Source organism: Drosophila novamexicana, unplaced genomic scaffold (genome assembly GCF_003285875.2).
Source record: "Drosophila novamexicana strain 15010-1031.04,08,12 unplaced genomic scaffold, DnovRS2.1 tig00002055-arrow-arrow-pilon, whole genome shotgun sequence".
Taxonomy (NCBI): Eukaryota; Metazoa; Arthropoda; class Insecta; order Diptera; family Drosophilidae; genus Drosophila; species Drosophila novamexicana.
In genome coordinates this window covers 14,249-33,451 of record NW_020824932.1, presented here as the reverse complement: position 1 = coordinate 33,451, position 19,203 = coordinate 14,249, and the positions used below count along the sequence as shown (strand labels likewise).

The window sequence follows — 19,203 nt, the reverse complement described above, 5'->3', positions numbered from 1 at the left end:
CTGTCCGCAAAAACAAGAGATATAAATGCTCAAGTCGCGAAAGGGCCCGTTTAAGCTGGAAAAAACATATATTGGGCAATTTCTTAAGATTGCAGCTAGTCTCACCCTTATATCTTACTATCGATACAAAGTGTCACGGTAAAACAAAGTCAAGAATATTTGTATAAATATGAATATTTGTATAAATATGGACATTAACAAGTTGTTAGTTAAATGTCAACAAAATATTCTATTTATTTACAATATATGAAATAACAAGCAGTTTCCTAGCTAAATAACTTTCTCGTGTGCTCGTAGCCTTTAATAATGATTTGTTCGTTTTGAAGTTTGAATAGTGAGTTTGGCGGCAAACAAGCTCTGCTTCGTCTTCTTCGAAACACTCACAGACTCGATAGCTGTCGAGCCATTCGATATATTTAAGACAATGCAAATATATCGTCCATCCCCATTGTGGACATTTGGACTTTTGTTTCGTTATTCTTATCTTCGAAGTTCCTCATCCTCAATCTACTGCTCTAGTAATTAAAACCAGTAACAGTTACGTAGCAAGATGTCGTTACGACCACTTGTGGAAGGCGATTGTGGAGGTGTTAATCCGTTGATGCAGCTGGGCGGCCAGTTCACCCGTGATGTCGCCCAGTCGCAATTCGAACGCAGCTTACGTCCAGATGAGCAGCTAGTCAACGATTTTCTTGGCCAAGTGGCTGCCCCACCACAATCTTTTCAAATGGACACACTGCTGCAGGAGATGCGTGGCATCAACATCCATGGAGCACCGCAGCAAAACGAGGTAGCCGGCCAATGGAGCCAGGACTTTATGCAGCAACAGTTGCCCAATAAAAGTGTGCACTTGCCGCCGCAGCACCAACATATGCAACACTCACAGGAATTCTTCGATGAGCCGCTGATCACCAGTCAAAACTTTATGCCGCCACAAATGATGCGACAGCCATATATGGCTATCACAGCTGCACCCCAGCAGCAACAGCACGATGCCTTTTTCGATGAGAGCATGGAGACGATCATAACCGACAATTTGCCAAAGGTGGCCAATTCCGGCGAGTCTGTCGAGGATTGGATTAGCGATTTTCAGCGCAACAAAGAGCACAACGAACAGACGGCCACAAATTTCAATGAGAAGTTCTGGCAGCGCCTGCAGGACGAATGGCAGAAACTGGCCGAGGAGAACGAGCATCCCTGGCTATCCGAGTACAATGAGAACCTGGACGCTTACAAAGAATACGAATTTGCTGAACAAAATCCCATGGCCGAACTGGACAACGCCTTTGAAAAGGGCAAGGAGTACTTGACCAAGGGCGACATACCCAGCGCAGTGCTCTGCTTTGAGGTGGCTGCTAAAAAGGAGCCGGAACGTGCCGAAATCTGGCAGCTGTTGGGCGTCTCCCAGGCCGAAAACGAAATGGATCCACAAGGCATTGCGGCACTAAAACGCGCACTCGAACTACAGCCGGGGAACCGGCAGGTGCTCATGGCCCTAGCCGTGTGCTACACCAACGAAGGTCTGCAGAGCAATGCGGTTAAAATGCTCTCCAACTGGTTAGAGGCGCATCCACAGTATAAGCATTTGCTGGCAGCCTATCCCCTGCTGCAATCGGAGGGAACATCGCTGGCCTCCTCGCTGATTGGCGGCAACAAGCTGCGTGATTTGCAGCAGGTCTATTTGGAGGCGGTGCGCATGCAACCCGCCCAAGTGGACGCCGATTTACAGGAGGCACTCGGTGTCCTTTATAATCTATCCGGCGAATTTGACAAAGCGGTCGACTGCTATCGTTCCGCCGTGCATGTGGATCCGCAAAATGCCAAGCTGTGGAATCGTCTAGGCGCCAGCTTGGCCAACGGCTCACGCTCCGTGGAGGCCGTCGAAGCGTACCAGCAGGCACTTCAGCTGCAGCCTGGTTTTATACGCGTTCGCTACAATGTCGGCGTCTGCTGCATGAACCTGAAGGCGTACAAGGAGGCTGCCGAACATCTGATTACGGCCCTTACTATGCAGGCACACACAAATGCCGCAAGAGAACTGCCCAATGCCCAGGCCTTTGGCCAAAATCAGATGTCCGAGTCCATCTGGAGCACGCTAAAGATGGTCATTTCACTGATGGGTCGCAGCGAGCTGCAGGGTCACATCACCGATCGCAACTTGGCGGCACTCAACGAAGCCTTCAAGGATTAGCATCTGTCGCCGAAAAGCAGCTGGTAGCAGGTTTTTGGGTTTAGCTCAATGTAAATATATCTTTTTTTTCGTCTGCATTCCCGTAATTGTAATGAATGTATTTCTCTATGTGTAAGCTTTTAGAAACTGAAATTAAATTGTTGTTGTTTTTCGATCAAATCTATCACATTTTAAAGTTATTTCCAAGGCCAACTAAATGCTTCTAGATGCAATTTAATCTCGGATTGCCGAGATTAACGAGGAAAGTTTTTGTGGCATTGCCTTAAAGAAAAATCAATCATGTTTAAGGTATTAAAGTTTCCTAAAATATATATATTTTTTACATAATTGTGCTTAATTATATGTAATTAAAATGCAACGTTTAATTGCTAGAGGATTCATTTGAATAGATTTACGGTAGATTGCCTAGACGTTTGTAATCTATCTTTTCCAGCTGTACCAGAGGTTTTAGTTGTTCCGCAAACAGACGCATCTCCTCGCCAACATTCTCCTGACCAGTGGGCGCCACAACCGACAATTCGACAATGTAGCTCTGCGAGATGGGCTCATTTGCCATGTCCTGCTGCTTACCGGGTACAATTTTGATTAGCTTCGAGACGGTTATCTTCATGCGACCCTTGCGAAACATGTAGCCTGAAACATGGAAGAACTGATGAACAAAAGTTCGGGTTATGCAGGCAGGCTACCTTACCTTTTGCTATATACTCGAATTCTAGGCGAAAGCCCATTTCGGAGAGGAAGTCGAGAATGCCATTGGTACAGGCGCAATCCATGCAGCTGCGCACTAGCGTGGGTCGGCGCATATCCACCTCGGGCTGTCCCAAATATCGCATCTGGAACGGCGCATCCCGTCCGAGCGCGCGTCGCACCCGCAGCAGCAACGGCTGTGGTGAATTTGGTTGCCGCAGACTCATGCACACCTCTAGGTCATGAAATGTCTCCGGTGAGGTGTCCACATTATCGCATAGGCCTTTCAATCTGTCAAGGACATTGATCTAATCTATGTATCTTTCTTCGCCGGTCTTCAATACGCACCTGTGCATTAAATGCTCGACCGCTGTGTCTAAAATGGAGCCTTGCAGCAAGTATTCGAGGTTTGGAAGAAAACGATTATTTACTGCAAGTGTAAGTGATTCACGTGCTGATGGGATAGCCATTGATAATATTATAATATTAACACGCAATTTCAATTAAAGAATTTTTTTTTTATATCTCACTGTATATATATTGCAAAAAAAAAAAAAATAACATTGCCTATCGGTATATCGAAGCAGATTGTTGTATAAGCATGGTCGATTTTAGAAGGTTCGCCATGCGCAGCTTTCGATAAGTCAACACAATTACAAGAGAACAGCATGACGTCAGGGCTGACAATTTAATAGATATTCAAACCAAAATTAGAATTTGCACGTTATAGGCTCAAGACCATATTTCAATCAAAAATAATGACCATCGAAATAAGTTAGTTTTATTTTATTAATATTGTTATAGAATCCACTTAGCCTCCTCATTGACACATGACGTAGACGCGCAGAACAATAGTCTTATACCAATTGCATTGTATATACTTTCGTGGCGTTATCTTACTATGCGATAATTCTTGACTCACTTTGTTGCGGGTGGGGTTGCCAGCTGAAGTCTGCAGATAAGGATGCCAGACGCAAAAAAGAACAGCCACATATCGTTGCAATGACAATTATTCTGGTTGTTTAACAACAAATGTGTGTTTGTATTCTGTCTGCTTACTAAATGGCCAAACGAATGCAATACATATTGCCAACGAGTTGTTTTGAAACAGTCCGCCATAACGGTAGTTAGTAGTAGTAGTAGCAGCAGCAGCAGCAGCAGCAGCAGTGCCAGCTACGCCTCTCAAATTACAAAAAGTTACGTGAACAACAAAAAAAAAAAAAAAGGAGCCACCCATTGTGCCAGCGTATAACGAGATAAACATAACGCAAAGTGAGATGACATCTTATGTTAATGCAACAAACGGCAAGAAGCACAACAACAAACAGCTGCAATGAATGTGAAGAAACGGCCACGTCTGGAGCTAGCCACAGCTGCAACAGTAACATCAGCCGCAGCCGCAGCTGCAACAGCAACAGACGTCGCGCTGCTGAGCAGCGCATATGGCAACGGAAACGGAAATGGAAATGGGAATGGGAGTATTTGTGGCACGTCTACGGCGAACGGGCTGTTTCTAACCAGTGGTAGTGTTGCGGTGGGCGGCGTTGACATGAATAATGGTGCTCAAATCTATTTAACCATATGCGGCGATGATGACAACTCAAATGAATCTCAAGAGTTTTATGCCATTGAGAGTATTAAGCAGGAGCCAGATCTGGATGCACTGCATGCCTTGTTGCCCACAAATCTGCAGCTGCCAACTGGTTGTGAAATCTATTTAGTTAAGGACACAACGCACACAATTGCCACCAGTGTTGGTCCGAAAACGAACGATCAAATGCTGCTAACGCATGCACAGCAACCAATGGCTTCCATCAAACTGGAGCCGGACTCCATTTCCACGCCGTCCACAAACGTGCTATTCGTTAGTGGTGGCGGCTCAACGAGCACACACAATATTGTTGTTGCTGCCAGCAAGGATTCGCCCAGCAGCAGCAGCAGTTCCTCTCTAGCCGCAGCAGCAGTTGCCAACCATTTGGCCCCAAACGCAACAGCTACTGCTGCAGCTCCTCCACTCTGTGCTGGCTACAATGTCAAATTGGATGCGTATAAAAAACGCGATGATAAGCGACGCGCCACACACAACGAAGTGGAGCGTCGACGTCGCGATAAAATCAATTGCTGGATCTTTAAGCTGAAAGAGATGCTGCCCACGGAAGGTAATCGCTATAAACCGACCACGACCAATGTCATTGGCCATGCTGAAACGTTGGACAGCAAGGCGACCATTAGAAGTAGCCAAAATAATGGACGCACACCACCCAACGACTCCAAATCGCAAATACTAATCAAGGCCTGCGACTACATCAAGAGCATGCAGAACGAGATTGATCAGTAAGTATAGGATAGAGCGGGGCTATAAGCGCTCCCCGATTTATTTCAAGTTTAAAACCATATATAAAAAAAAAACATATGTATCTATATTAATATTATTTAGCTTGCGCGACTGCCTGCAGGAGGCGGAGAGTCTGCGTCTGACCAATCAGGCGCTGCGCGATGAATTGGAGAACCTAAAGCAGCAACAGGAGCTGCAGGAGCGTTTTAATACCGCTGGCGGCTCATTCAATGTAACGCTTAATTCCCTGAACAGCTCAGCTACTAGTGACCTCTTCGATGGCATCGATGCGGCACCAAATCTCTCAACGGTCTCATCGATAAACTTCACCAAACGGGGCCTCATGATTACCGACTACGATGAGTAAACGTAATATGAAAACCCTATCCACCAGTGTTGCCAATTCAGCTATTTTCTAGCGAAATTCGACAATATTCAGAGGTCTCGTAAGCAATTGAAAATTTTGATTGATTTAGCTTTTATTGTGACTTCTCAATGACAAGTTTTAGCCAATCCAGTTAATTGTCAATTTGTGCTCTGAAAGCTAAATCAGCTAGTTTTAGCTTTTTTTAACATTGGATTCACCTAGTTTTTTGAACGGCAGTTGGCAACACTGCTTCACACCCTCATTCAGGCGCACCAACCAAAGAACAAACAATAGTCAATATATACTTACTACTTACATACCTATATAACATAGTATAAACATTTTATGTGCCACAATTTGTTGAGAGTTATGCGGGCAGCGTAATGCTTCGGTTGGCCGAAGATTTTCCTTGTTATCGCTGATATTCTTTTTGTTAAATCGTTGTCAATCCTCATGGCATACTTACAAACATATTCATATACATACATATGCTGACTTATATACATATATTTATATATACGAACATACGCAAAATACCTAAACTATTTCATATTTTGAGCAGATTGTGCTTGTTTTCTCGATTTTATTGTAATTGTTACTCGCACTAATTAAATAATGTAAAGTATTTGTAATATCTTAAAAAAAAAACAAACAATTATCTATAACTACCTATACAATATATATATATATATATATATATATATATATACATATAAATATACATAAAGCGGTTAACAAAGTCTGCACACAATCGATATGTGGCTGGATAAATGCTTCCCAATACAACATGACACAATGGCGAGCATTATATATAGCCCTATATCGGACAAAAACAAATAATTGAAGACATAACTGCAATCAGGCCAATCATAAAGCAAGCAAGAGAGCATATGTATTGAAGAGTTAGGCAAATACAAAATCGCAAGAGAGAGAAATAGTATGCGTGCTTGTGTGTTGAACATCAATACATATGCATTGCGCTCTTGTAGTGGTGTGTACAGAATAACAGTATTGTTACAGAAAAATTGTAAAAAATTTTGAACGTATATTGTTGTGAATCGTTAGAAAAAATTGTTTTTGGTATAGCGTTGATAAAATGAAAGTGCAATTTCTGTTACTTGTTGCTATCTACATATATACCAGTTAATAATTTTATTAAATTCAATAAAAACACAAAACAAACGGCTCTCGTTTACCGTCATTGCATATTTGCGGCATCTTGGCTGTTGGCTAATTGTGAATGTTATCGGCTGTTAGCTGCTAACCAACACTGTTAACATATTCAATAGCAGCAAAGTTATCGTCGTGCCGCCACAGTTCATAAGCCGTCTGCTATCGATAAGAACATCTAGATGTTCTACTAAACGATTCAACGCAATATTTACATGTCTCAATTTCTTGGTTTGAAAAAAGCTAAAGTAGTAAACATTCAACTAGTGAGCTCGAGATTTGATTTCTGCTGGCAATTTGAATGCTGAAAATGAACTTTGCCAAACACAAACGATGTGACGAACTGCAAACATAAATAAATATAGATATTTTTAACTAGTGCTGTGCCTTAAGTAAACAAACAAGCCCCAAATTGACGGGAAAAATCATAAACAAGTGCAAAACTGTGCAGCAGCAAAAGGCAACAGGCAAAAGGCAGCAGGAAAGAAGTGTAAAATTGTAATTGGGCAAAAGATAATCTGCATACCAATTGTGAAAGAACAAGAACACCAAACTAGTTTGCAGCAGCGACGTCGACGGCGACGGCGACGGCACGATAACAAGAACGACGCCAAGGTAGTTAACGAGTTGACAAGGGGAGTCCAGGGGCCAGATAGGCGGGCGGGCGGTGGCAGCGGCTGCGACGCATGAGCTGCGCAAAAGAGATAGCTTTAATTAACAACGAGTGCGAGTGCGAGCGCGAGCGCGTGGAACCAGTTCTCTTCGAACAGGGTCGGGGAGGGGGGCACTATGCAAAGCAACTGAACAACAAGCACAAAAACAGCAGCAACAACTTGGAATCAGGATGAACGCAAAATGGATGCTGGCAACATTGCTGCTGCTTGCGCCTGCTGCAAGCGGTGCCAGCAGCAGCACTGGCAGCGGCATCATTAGCAGCAGCAGCCACGCCCCGCCCGAAATCATCTTCCGTCAATGCGAACCGATACGCATCGAGATGTGCCGCGGCATTGGCTACAATGAAACCTCGATGCCCAATCTGGTCGGTCATGAGCTGCAAACGGATGTGGAGTACACACTGCAAACGTTTGCGCCGCTCATCGAATACGATTGCAGCTCACAGCTAAAGCTTTTCCTTTGCGCCGCCTATGTGCCCATGTGCACGCCTAAGGCGCCGGTGCATTCGATTGGACCCTGCCGCAGTCTGTGCGAATCCGTGCGCATACGCTGTCATCCAGTGCTGCAGGGTTTCGGCTTTCCCTGGCCGCCGGCGCTTGACTGCGATCGTTTTCCGCGCGAGAACAATCACGAGACCATGTGCATGGAAGGGCCGGGCGAAACACATCTGGCCATGCAGGACCATGAGCTTTATGGCCAGCAGTTGCCCGGCCTTAAGGTGGGCGCACCACTGCCGCTGGATTGCTCGACACTGGCCAAATCCCATTTGTATGTGAAACTGCATCGTTCCGGACGCTGTGCGCCACTCTGCGAAGCAGACATACTCTTCACGCCCAGCGAGAAACATCTGTCCGAGATCTGGGTATCCACCTGGGCGTATGCCGGCCTGGGTCTCGCCTGTGTGGCCACTCTCTGTCTGGTGCTGCTCGGCGGCGATAATCGCGGACGAAATGCCGGCGCCAAATGGTCGCGTCTATTGTCGCCGCTGCTCTGGTGCCACAACATGGTCACCATCGGTTGGACGGTGCGTTTCATTGTCGGGCGCACGGGCACCGCCTGCGGCACAGATCCCCAGGCGCCCAACGAATCTCTGCTGAGTGTCGATGGCCTCTCCAATGCGGCCTGTGCCAGCGTCTTCCTATTGCGCTACTACTTTGGCATGGCTGCCTGCGCCTGGTAAGTCCTAAAACATACTTCCCTCTAGCGAAACTTTTTCAGAATTATGTCAAAGAGTCAAAGAGATATATGGATCCTTTTAGGGTCGAGCACGAAATACCCTTGTAGACATATATTCTACGGTTGGATTACTGGATTTTATCTAGATATTCGGATATTCCATACAAGAACTTAAGCTTCAACCAACAATAACTATACGATTTCGTGATTCGATCCGATCTGTACGATCAAGAATATATGTATATACCTTTTTGGGTTCAGAGATGTTTGCTTCTATCATTCGAATCATGAGGAAATTGCCTCAAATAATAAATATCGACCATTTATTCAAAGAAAACAAATTTGTGCTTAGACAGCAAATATTTACCAGCTGGATATGTGCCCCAACAACTTTAAACATGAGGATTAGCTAACGATAACATCTCAATATGGACTTTAGTATAAGTTCACATAATACCGACATCTAATTTAGCTTTGTGTCGTTTACATGGATATGATACCAATATGACAACACGCTTTATATACGACATAAATGTTTAATTAATTATTTTATGTTTTATATTTAAAACAAGAAATCATAATTTGATCAGTTCTCGAAAATAGCACTTTTTCAAAACAAATTGAAAGGCTTTAATTGTATTTATATCCGAAAAACTTCATTCTAAAAAAGTTAAAAGTTAATTGAGAAGAATTTAAAACTATGGAGTTGGGAAAATTGGGTGCAAAGCTGTAAAGTACAACTTTTTTCTGTTTCATCTGGCTAACATATTTTTCAAATGCGCTCCACTGGGTAAAAAAAAGTGTCTTCTTGATATTAACTGTACAGTTTTTACTACAACTTCACTTTCAAACAAATTTTTTGATTCCAAAGAGGCAATGACCCGTTAATAGTTGCCTGTGTTGTCAATGTTATTATTGCTATGATATGATCGTTGTGTGTGTTTGTGTGTGTTGCAGGTGGGCCATTTTATGCCTGGGCTGGCATCGCGATATACGCCGCAATAGTCCCGACACCAAAGGTCACGTAGCGCTGCCCGGCAAACGTCATGGCGGCAGCACCGCCCAGCAGGATTTGGCGCGCAATAATTTTGTTTGCTTTGTGGCCTGGGGACTGCCGGCATTTCAAACGGCTGCGGTAATTGTAATGCGCCTCGTGGATGCGGATGAGCTGTTGGGTATGTTGCGTGTTTTATGCATTTCCATGGAATTCCAACTAATTGCGACACTTTTGCAGGCGCTTGCTTTGTGGGCAATCAATCGGATAAGGCGCTGCAGGTGCTGGTCGCCACGCCCGTCTTTTGCTATTGGATATTTGGCTCGATGAATCTAATCTCTGGCTATTTGGTGCACTGCCGCAACAAGGAGATCTTGCGCAACAGCAACGCGTTAAGCTTGCAACAGCAACTGCAGCTGGGTGTGCACAACAGCTCTGGCATTGGCATCTTTTTGTTCATCTATGGCGCCGCCTGTGCCCTGCTGCTGCTAGCGGTCATCTATGAGTTTGCCAACATTGATGTCTGGCTAAGTCAACGGGAGACAAGCACACCGCTTTGGCCGTACTTAACGCGCGCTTTCATGGAGCTTATGCTGGGCATTTGCTGTTTCGCCTGGGTTCTGGGTCCCAGCATATCCAGTATGTACAAGCGTCAGCTGTCTATGCGGCCGCTCAAGCAGGCCACAGGCGTGGAACGCGCACTCCATCCACATCCACATCAACAGCAGCAGCTGCAGCTGCAGCTGCAACAGCCGCACGCCCAGCAGCACCATCATCAGTCAGCGCTCGACGGGCAGAGCAGCTCGCGTGGCTCGCATATTGCATGCAGCAGCACTGTTGTCTCCTATCATTCGGTGCGTCCTTCGCATCAGTCTTTGGTCAGCGCACCGCCGCTCATCAGCAGCCCCTACAAGCAGAAGACGCAAACGGGCGCCGGCTCAATTTCGCTTAACCAAATGTCCAATTATTCGCTGGGCCGCAGCGTACAGCAAACGCCGACGGCGCACTCCACACATCGCCTCTACTATGCACCGCCACAGAAGCATCATCATCATGGCCATCATGCCAACTATTCCCACTATCCGCTGCAGCTGCAGCGCTATGGCAACGAGACGCTGCTGTGAGGGTGAGTAACTGCAACTGTTCCATATGGTCTTGGTCTATCTTTAATGTTGTGTTCGCCTTTGTTCTTCACCTCCAGTTGAAATGGTTTCTACGGAGACGAGTTCTTCAAGTCTGATGCCGCACGAAATGAATTGCCAACAGCTGCGGCTGTTTACCAGAACGTTCCTGCCAAGGTCAGCATATAGATCCTATCCTAGTTTAGCTTTTAATGCGTTTAGAAAATTGCAATTGAATTATCCACTATTCGGCAGCATCATATCGGGACTCATCATTTAATTTGAAAATCATAATTCCTTCTTCTTTTTGTTTAAGAGGTTTGCCTAAGGTATTGGGTAACTATGAGAAAACGAATTTTAGTTATTAAAGTACCCCTTCTCAAAATCGGAAGGATCTATGCAGATGCTATTCATATTTAGGTTAGGTATGGGTCCTATGCAAACCCCCGGCAAACCCCTAAAGTTAAGCTATCCATTTCGCCTCAGCTTAGCAAAGCTCCTTTAATTGCTACGATATTTTTTTTAGCAAAGATCCAAAACCCATATCATCGCTGTATGTACGTTGTACATATGAGTATTAATATGATGATTTTATTCTGTTTGTTTTTTTTTTTTTTAACTAAAGCGCGCTGCTAGGCATATGATTTACAGGCGCTGTCTTTTGGGAACCCCACTTAAACGTATTTCTGTAACTATATTAGTTTCAAATAATGTATGTGTGCGTGTGCGTGCCTGTGTGTGTGTGTGTGTTAACTTACTGTTTTAACATTTGTGTTGTGTTCCGTTGTGTTTCGTGTGGGGTGCCATGAAATAAGTTAAAAGCACTCAAAGTCACGTATAGAACTTAATATGGCTGCAAACGAAAAACCTGTTTTCATGGAAATGAAAAACAAGGTTCGCGGTTCGAATCAACGCTTTGCGTTTAAGGTTAGGCTCAGGCAACCTTGTTTTCACATCCATGAGCCCATGTTTCGGTACGGTCCTTGGTTTTTCACATATTTCACGAAACAATTGCACTTTTTGTTATTCAATGTTTTGATTATCATGAGTGCAATTACACAAATTAAAATGATGTTTAAAAAGTGCAATAATATTTGTATAAACTATAAAAAATTGTATTTTGAGCCAAAACCACAAAAACCCAGCTGGCAACCTTGGTGAAAATAAGCACAACAAAATATACATACATTTGTATTGGGCATATATTTTTTTATATCAAAACTATTTCATGGCACTCTTATGCATGTGTAATAATCAGTTATTTTACTATATTATTATTATTATTTAGCGCTGCTGTCGGCGTAACCAAAGTACAATTGATTAAATGCTTGCCCCACATATAATTTTTTTTATCTGGCTTCTTATATTTTATATATGTATATACATATATATTTATATATATTTGAATTGTTTTTTGCTACATTTTTGTTTGTTTACGCAGCAAGAAATACTGTGATACTGTGATTCATTTGTTTTGAAAGATTTGAACAATTCAACAAAAACCCCATGCAATTCGATTGAATAACGCATTTTGCGAACCGAAAGTGTACTTAACTTAGAACGGAATTTGAACTATAAATTGTAATTGTATTCAATGTGCCATTAGCTTAAGAAAATATTAAGAAAAAAAAAACTGAAACTTCCAAGTACTTAACATATTTATAATTATATATGTATGTGTGGCCTATGCAAATATATTTGTTAAGAGAGCTCTATATACACAATTGCTATACACTTAATATATAATACATGTATATTTTTCTAATATATATTTGGCCAAATTTGATTGTGCTGTCCCCCCTGTTTATTTTTTTTTTGTCTAATAAAACAATGTCTTACAAATTGTTTATAGATATGTAATTTGTATTTTGTAACTTATTTATAGCGAATAAAGTGTCGAAAATGATTTGATTTTTAATACATATTTTTATGTACGTAGTCTATAAAATGTTTACAATTTTACCTGATGAGCATTTATGGCATTTTCTATTGCATTCTTACAGTCGAGTTCATTGCTCGATTAATTATTATATTCGACTGGGTGGCAACGCCTCCTCGTCGCGACGAGCGGGCGCGCAGACCACAACGGTATCGCTGGAATTGTTGTTGTTCGCCTGCGTTTGCCAATTGTCAAGGTCCTCGTCGGCAGCGGCCTCGGCATCGGCTTGCTCTTTGGCACGCTGATGGTATTTTAGTTCGCTGGCATATTTCGAGTTTGTTATGCCCAGGAATGAGGCCAGGCCGCCGCCAACGTAATCGATGCCGGCCAATATATTGTTGCCCACCTTGGTGGCCTTGTAACGTAGGCGCGGTCCCAGGGGCAATTCGCGCTGCCAAATGAGTCACAAATTGGAAATGTATACACAGATTAACAATTTATGGTCAACTATTTTTCGCATGGCTTACCTGCAATTGGACATCGTACGCTTTATCGGGCACGTCCGGCTCAATATCGCTATCGCTGGACGAGAGCTCCTCCATGACGCCATCGCTGAAGTATAGCATCTTTTTATTCGATTGCAGCTCAAGAGCGGAAATGCGATCGGTTTCGCAGCGGCCGGCGGCGGTGGCGGCTTCCCCGCCATCAACTGCACTCGACATATTGCTAATACTAATAATAATTACTGCTGGTATTTGATTATAATTGAATTGAATTGATTATGCTAATGCTATACTTTGGTTAGTCACACACACGAAAGCTGCGGCTTCTACACAGGCACGGCGCTGAGTGAATGGCCGGGACAGCTGAAAACAAACACAATTTGAACGGCTCAACCGTCGTTTTGGTCTTGAATTGTCAAACACACAAAACAAAACAAAGTAGCAAAAAAAAAAAAAGCAAGTTAATGTCGCCTGTCCATATGGGGGTCGTTTTTGTCCTTGGGTTGGGGGCCGGCGTTGCGTGCCAAGCGCCAATTTCCCATATGTAATCAATAAAATGCCGACTCAATGCCGATGTATACGCTACGTGCGCATCAACAAAAACATAAAACAACACAATGTAATCAAAAATCGCATACAAATTGAACGGCTGTTATCGAAAGTATCGAAGCGATGCGAAGAGTAGCGAAACTTAATTCAAATTATTTGTACATAAGTAATAAGGACTTTAAAACAAATGGCACTTTACAATGAAACATTATCTTTGGTTAAATATGATGCTGCTTAATAAGGCAACAGTGCAGTTCAGTATTTATACACAGCTAATAAACTAAAAATAGGCTTACAAACATAAATAAATGCATTTCAAAGTGAGTGATTCCGTCTCCGATACCAAGTACCAATAATCGACGCTAAGGTACCGCCGCTAATTTGACGCATGTCATTTGCAACAGTGCACAATATCGAGACGAAACAGCGTAATCGATTTATCGAATGTTAAGCTAATCGACTGGTCGTTGGTTTTTTGTGTGCACTATCGATAGTGCAGCTGCGGCTTACACGGTTTTAGGCGGTGCAAAATAAATAAATACGTTTAACTGCTATCCAGAGCAAAGCATAATTGTGATAGTGCTCGAGAAGCCGCAGCAGCAATTGCAGGTAAAATTATAAGTGCATTGACGACGAATTATTAATAACTTAAGGTTGCTAATGTATTGCCGTACGATATATAACAAACGGAATGTCTACGCGAGTACCGAAAACCGCACAAAGACAACATTTTACTAAGTTTTGTAAGGCAGTCTGTCTGTACGTGTGGGCCATGTAAATGTATATAAATATACATATATATATACATATGTATAGATGTCTATGTAAGCCTTTTGCAGCTGCAACGGTTAAGTTGCTACTTGCACGAGAGCCGTAGTCGGAACACACACACACACACATGCATACTCGCATGCATATATACGTGTGTATCGTATCGGCTGGCGAAATAACTAGTTTTTCTGTGCAAATCTGCAAGGAATCCTCCACCATTCGCCAGATGAACTTGCAGACACCGTTCGGCGCTCATTTGAATTGCTCTCAATTTGTAGTTTTAACTCGTCGTTGCCAAGCGTCCGTGCTTGTGTGTAAGTGTGTGCCTGTGCAGCAGTCCCTCTCTGCCAGCGCCTGCCTGGGCCAACCGGCAATGCAGATTCGCAGCTTCTCAGCTGCATACCCGAACTTATACCCGGTTGCCACATGACAAAAACGATTTGGATACCAAATATTTAACTCTGTTAGGAATATGATATTTAATTAATATTATTTGTGCATAGGGATTTATCATGAATAGGTTTTGTATCTTTTCATAATGCATCAAAAAAGTCCAGTCTGGCAACCGTGGCCGCAGCTCGTAACTGGCACCCGCTCATTCCGGGCGTCTGCTGTCCGCCAGTGTCGCTGATTCGGCGCATACTTGCCATACACACACACAAGCACACACACTACTCACACACACACATACACATAAATAGTGAAGTCGGCAATAGTTGTAGTTTCCTTTCGGTTTTGTGTGTCTACCACGCAGCGAAAAAATTTTGTCAAAGAGAATTTTTATCATTATTTTTTGTTGACCGGCCTGTTTATTCACAAGTGCTAATCTTCTTGTTGTCTTAGCATCTGAATTTGCAGAGTTTCTTTCACGCTAAAGCTACGAACGAGGATCAATGGTTACCATGGAGAATAGCGAGGAGATTCTACAAATTCTGGAGCGTTTCACACAGCTTAAACAGAAGGAGATACCCCAGGAGCTGGAGGAGTATTTGCAGTATGTGGCCAAAACAGGCGACACCATCTTCAAGTGGTCCAGCCTCAAGTATCTCTTCCGCGAGAAGCTGCTCAACGTGATCAAGCATTTTAACGAGGATACTCAGCGACTGGAGGGTAAGTAGGGAGTGCTCGCCCTTACCCTCAATTTGAATTGAATGTTGTCTTTTCCTCGCAGAGATACCCAACTACCCAAATGTGGATCCCTTCAATTATGAGACGATGAAGTCCTCGCTGCTGGAGCGTCTCGATCTATTTAATGCGGCGCCTTTTACCGTGCAGCGCCTCTGCGAGCTTCTAATTGATCCTCGCAAGCAATACTCGCGTATTGATAAGTTCATGCGAGCCCTCGAGAAGAATATACTGGGTAAGTAGTTGTCCTCCGGTCACAGCGTTATCCCGGACTAACTCAGTTTAACCTTCCCATTGACGTTTAGTGGTTAGCACCATCGATCCGGGGCGTAAGCGAACCGAGAGTGAGAACGGTGATTCTCTGGACTCAGTGGGCAATGGGGATCTCTCGCTGGAGGTTAACATTGACATCGAAATGGAGAACGAGAACATGTTCAACAACGGGGACGAGCGCAACGGCAGCACCGAGGACAATACCAGCGGTGCCCTTAAGGCCAGCTGCCCACGCACCGACGACGTTGCTGTTCAGCCGAAGGCCAAGAAGGCCAAGCTTGATTTCGATGAGAGTGATCAGCCCGAGGAGGCTAATGCAGAGGATGCGGATGAAGACGTCATCAAGAGCAAGTCCAAAGCGAATCAAGCCAACGCAGAAACTGCCGATGCTGTAGATGCTGCAGATGAAAAGGCCGAAGAGACTGATGCCGTTCGTGAGGTGCCCGAAATCGAGGAGCCCGATGAAGAGGAGGAGGAGGTGGTTCCAGAGCCAAAGGCCAAAAAGTCATTCAATAGTGACAAAGAGCTGAAAGAGACACCAGAGACCGCCGCCGATATTCCAACAGTGGCAGAGCCCGACGAGGCGGACAGCGACGCTGCAGATGCTGTTAAAGATACAGTTGCTGAAAGTCAGGAAAAAGATCCGCTGACCAATGTCGATGAGCAAGAACAAGCAACGAAAATTGTTGAAGAGCAGGAGTTGGAGAGTGGAGAAAATGTAGACAAGCCTGCGCAAGAGGCAGAAACAGAGAAGAAGATCGAAGAAGCCGATGTCGATGCTGCCAAGGAAAAGAAAGAGCCTACGAGCGAGAAGCCCAAGCCAAAGGCAGCTGAAAATGCGAAGAAACCAGCGAAAACTGCTTCGCCCGTAAAAGCCAGCGACTCGGCAGCTGTTGTAGACAAAGCTACTACACCTGACAAGGATGAGGCAATCGAGGCCAATGCGTCTGATGCTGAGGCCAAGACTGACACCCAGCTGGAGCCTAAGGCAGCTGCCGAAGGCAGCAACACTGAGAAGACTGAAACTGAGGCAACAGCAGCAGCAGCAGCAGCTGAGCCGGCTGCAACAGCTGCCACGGCGTCAGCTGTGGGTGACAAGGAGGAGCTGAGAAAGACTGCAACAGCATCTGCTGCTCTAGCTAAAACCGCCGATGCAGCTGAAGCTGCATCGCCGATTGAGACCGATGAGTTGGCTACGCCACAGTCTCCGACTGCGGCAGATGCAACTGCCACGCCGGCAGCCGAAGTGGAGAGTTTTGCAGTCAGAGCCACGCCCGCATTAACGCTGAATGATCAGCCCATGGAGGACACACCGGCCGAGGAGGAGGACGCACAGGTATCGCCCACTGCAGGCGTGGAGGAGGTCGTTATGGCCGAAAGCGGCGTTGCCACTGGCGATATGGCCACCGATGAAGCTACCAAGGATGAGCCGGCCGCCATGGAAGTGGACGACACCAGCCAGGAGGTAATGGACCAATAGACCAATGGCCCAAACGGTGCACGCCAATTCCGGGCGACTAAAATGAATACTTACAACTACTCCGCATAAATAGCATAAAACGCGTATGAGATAAAACACAGATACAACAACACAAGACGCACACCATACCAATCCCAAGGATCCTGAGATAAAATACCGTTTAACTTCATTAAATAGGGTATTACTTTTAGGCCGTAGCTGATATAATATATGATATATATATCTCTTCGTATTCCAAACTGCCCATAACTAACAGTACACTAGAGAACAGGCGGTAATCTAGCGGAAATCCTTTAGTACCCTTCCGTATAGTTGTAAGGCCGTATACCGTATACATCCGAACACACACACTAATACACTGACATACCGAACACACACACTGACACACACACACACACGCACACACACGCACAGCCATCAACAATTATTTACATATAAGCTCGAGCATTAAGTTCCGATCAGTTCCGTTACGTGGCATTCAAATTATTCCACACGATCAAAACCTCTGCATAGTTCTCTAAGTTGTTGGATGTGACACAATCGTCCGCCTCATGTCATATTTTGTATTTATGTATCGTTGCCTAATTTAATGTCAATTCGATATAGAGCAACTATATTTTATCATCTAAATAAGCTATAAAGTTTTTCAACTATATTCGTTTACTTTTCATTGTACGTTCTATTGTTTCCACGATATTGGACAATTACGTATAGCTGCAAATGTTTCTCAGAAAGTAATATAAACTATCTATATAAATAAAGATGATCAATGTGCATTCTTATTTTAAACAGTATAGAGCTTATGCAGATGGAAATGTGAAAGGAAATTTAAGGCTGCAAAGAAAATTTGCCTCGGTCACCATTTTTACATCCTTGAGCCAAGATTTTGGTTAAGACCTTGGTTTTTCATACATATTTCTAAGAAACAATTCAAATTTTAATATGAATGTATATTCAAGCCGTACATGTGCACTCAATTTTTTCGATCTGTCCAACATGGTATCCATCAATAATCGAATCAATCCTCAAATAAGGTTGACTTTACCTTGTAATGCTAATTGATAGTAGGGATCTGTACAAATTCAAAAAGGTATAACATTCCAAAATCGGAAGATATTTACCCGAGATATTGAAAAAAAATCATCGAAAAAGTTCTGATTTTCGAGCCGACCCCGATTTTGAGAAAAAACGTGATGTAACCCCTTGCTTTTTGGTCGATTTGGGTCAACATTTTGATATTCATCTTTTTGATGCCAATCGATAGTACTGATCCTTACGAGTCCAAAATGGTATAAAATTCCAAAATCGGACAATTTTTGGCCGAGATATTACAAAAAATCAGCAAAAAAGGTGTACTTTACAAACGAGGCTGATCTTGGCGATATTATGTCGACATATAACGTTGGAGATATGTCGTTTCAAAGCGACATATCTCCAACCGAGGCTGATCTTGGCGATATTATGTCGTTTCAAAGCGACATATCTCCAACCGAGGCTGATCTTGGCGATATTATGTCGTTTCAAAGCGACATATCTCCAACCGACATATAACGTTGGAGATATGTCGTTTCAAAGCGTTTTGACGATTTGGGTCAAAATTTTGATTTGCACCTTTAGGGATCTGTACAAATTCAAAAAGGTATAACATTCCAAAATCTGAAGATATTTACCCGAGATATTGAAAAAAAATCATCGAAAAAGTTCTGATTTTCGAGCCGACCCCGATTTTGACAAAAAACATGATGTAACCCCTTGCTTTTTGGTCGATTTGGGTCAAAATTTTGATATTCATCTTTTTAATGCCAGTCGATAGTACTGATCCTTACGAGTCCAAAATGGTATAAAATTCCAAAATCGGGCATTATTTGGCTGAGATATTCCAAAAAATCATCAAATAAGGTTGACTT

General features: G+C 43.6%; 6 protein-coding genes across 8 annotated transcripts; 4 read left to right on the top strand and 2 right to left on the bottom strand.

The window, feature by feature from the left end:
* Positions 1-313: 313 nt before the first annotated feature.
* Positions 314-2,428, top strand: LOC115768865 (peroxisomal targeting signal 1 receptor). The gene has a single exon (XM_030713570.1). It carries the CDS (start codon positions 551-553, stop codon positions 2,189-2,191), a length of 1,641 nt encoding a protein of 546 aa, XP_030569430.1. The 5' UTR covers positions 314-550; the 3' UTR covers positions 2,192-2,428.
* Positions 2,429-2,491: 63 nt separating this feature from the next.
* LOC115768866 (mediator of RNA polymerase II transcription subunit 18) lies at positions 2,492-3,393 on the bottom strand. The gene is made up of 3 exons (XM_030713571.1): positions 3,227-3,393; positions 2,883-3,169; positions 2,492-2,824 (listed from the first exon to the last, which is right to left on the bottom strand). The coding sequence occupies exons 1-3, from the start codon at positions 3,346-3,348 to the stop codon at positions 2,583-2,585; spliced, it is 651 nt and encodes a 216-aa protein (XP_030569431.1). The 5' UTR covers positions 3,349-3,393; the 3' UTR covers positions 2,492-2,582.
* Positions 3,394-3,805: 412 nt separating this feature from the next.
* Positions 3,806-6,200, top strand: LOC115768854. The gene is made up of 2 exons (XM_030713555.1): positions 3,806-5,212; positions 5,316-6,200. The coding sequence occupies exons 1-2, from the start codon at positions 4,212-4,214 to the stop codon at positions 5,578-5,580; spliced, it is 1,266 nt and encodes a 421-aa protein (XP_030569415.1). The 5' UTR covers positions 3,806-4,211; the 3' UTR covers positions 5,581-6,200.
* Positions 6,201-6,964: 764 nt separating this feature from the next.
* On the top strand, positions 6,965-12,356 carry LOC115768868 (frizzled-4). Of its 2 annotated transcripts, XR_004018628.1 has the most exons (5): positions 6,965-8,601; positions 9,559-9,776; positions 9,836-10,721; positions 10,797-10,893; positions 12,158-12,356. XR_004018628.1 is itself a non-coding variant. In XM_030713573.1 (4 exons), the coding sequence occupies exons 1-3, from the start codon at positions 7,595-7,597 to the stop codon at positions 10,717-10,719; spliced, it is 2,109 nt and encodes a 702-aa protein (XP_030569433.1). In that variant the 5' UTR covers positions 6,965-7,594; the 3' UTR covers positions 10,720-10,721; positions 10,797-11,315. The 2 variants fall into 2 exon arrangements, 1 of the variants encoding a protein (XP_030569433.1); XM_030713573.1 differs by lacking the exon at positions 12,158-12,356 and having other exon boundaries at positions 10,797-11,315.
* A 1-nt stretch (position 12,357) lies between these two features.
* LOC115768870 lies at positions 12,358-13,701 on the bottom strand. 2 transcript variants are annotated; one of them, XM_030713575.1, is made up of 3 exons: positions 13,392-13,701; positions 13,123-13,327; positions 12,358-13,046 (listed from the first exon to the last, which is right to left on the bottom strand). In XM_030713575.1, exons 2-3 carry the CDS (start codon positions 13,315-13,317, stop codon positions 12,744-12,746), a joined length of 498 nt encoding a protein of 165 aa, XP_030569435.1. In that variant the 5' UTR covers positions 13,318-13,327; positions 13,392-13,701; the 3' UTR covers positions 12,358-12,743. The 2 variants fall into 2 exon arrangements, with proteins under 2 accessions (XP_030569435.1, XP_030569434.1); XM_030713574.1 differs by having other exon boundaries at positions 13,123-13,701.
* Positions 13,702-14,156: 455 nt separating this feature from the next.
* LOC115768871 (serine/threonine-protein phosphatase 4 regulatory subunit 2) lies at positions 14,157-18,057 on the top strand. The gene is made up of 4 exons (XM_030713576.1): positions 14,157-14,256; positions 15,262-15,528; positions 15,590-15,778; positions 15,849-18,057. Exons 2-4 carry the CDS (start codon positions 15,312-15,314, stop codon positions 17,294-17,296), a joined length of 1,854 nt encoding a protein of 617 aa, XP_030569436.1. The 5' UTR covers positions 14,157-14,256; positions 15,262-15,311; the 3' UTR covers positions 17,297-18,057.
* Positions 18,058-19,203: the final 1,146 nt, after the last annotated feature.

Bases quoted from the DNA above. Each gene is read 5' to 3' on its own strand.
- LOC115768865 (XM_030713570.1), top strand. From the start codon at position 551: ATGTCGTTACGACCACTTGTGGAAGGCGATTGTGGAGGTGTTAATCCG.
- LOC115768866 (XM_030713571.1), bottom strand. From the start codon at position 3,348: ATGGCTATCCCATCAGCACGTGAATCACTTACACTTGCAGTAAATAAT. The intron at 3,170-3,226 runs GTGCGTATTGAA...TGTCCTTGACAG, and splicing joins GTCGAGCATTTAATGCACAG to ATTGAAAGGCCTATGCGATA. The intron at 2,825-2,882 runs GTAAGGTAGCCT...TCCATGTTTCAG, and splicing joins ATTCGAGTATATAGCAAAAG to GCTACATGTTTCGCAAGGGT.
- LOC115768854 (XM_030713555.1), top strand. From the start codon at position 4,212: ATGAATGTGAAGAAACGGCCACGTCTGGAGCTAGCCACAGCTGCAACA. The intron at 5,213-5,315 runs GTAAGTATAGGA...AATATTATTTAG, and splicing joins ATGCAGAACGAGATTGATCA to CTTGCGCGACTGCCTGCAGG.
- LOC115768868 (XM_030713573.1), top strand. From the start codon at position 7,595: ATGAACGCAAAATGGATGCTGGCAACATTGCTGCTGCTTGCGCCTGCT. The intron at 8,602-9,558 runs GTAAGTCCTAAA...TGTGTGTTGCAG, and splicing joins GGCATGGCTGCCTGCGCCTG to GTGGGCCATTTTATGCCTGG. The intron at 9,777-9,835 runs GTATGTTGCGTG...ACACTTTTGCAG, and splicing joins GGATGCGGATGAGCTGTTGG to GCGCTTGCTTTGTGGGCAAT.
- LOC115768870 (XM_030713574.1), bottom strand. From the start codon at position 13,317: ATGTCGAGTGCAGTTGATGGCGGGGAAGCCGCCACCGCCGCCGGCCGC. The intron at 13,047-13,122 runs GTAAGCCATGCG...CTCATTTGGCAG, and splicing joins CGTACGATGTCCAATTGCAG to CGCGAATTGCCCCTGGGACC.
- LOC115768871 (XM_030713576.1), top strand. From the start codon at position 15,312: ATGGTTACCATGGAGAATAGCGAGGAGATTCTACAAATTCTGGAGCGT. The intron at 15,529-15,589 runs GTAAGTAGGGAG...TTTTCCTCGCAG, and splicing joins GGATACTCAGCGACTGGAGG to AGATACCCAACTACCCAAAT. The intron at 15,779-15,848 runs GTAAGTAGTTGT...ATTGACGTTTAG, and splicing joins CCTCGAGAAGAATATACTGG to TGGTTAGCACCATCGATCCG.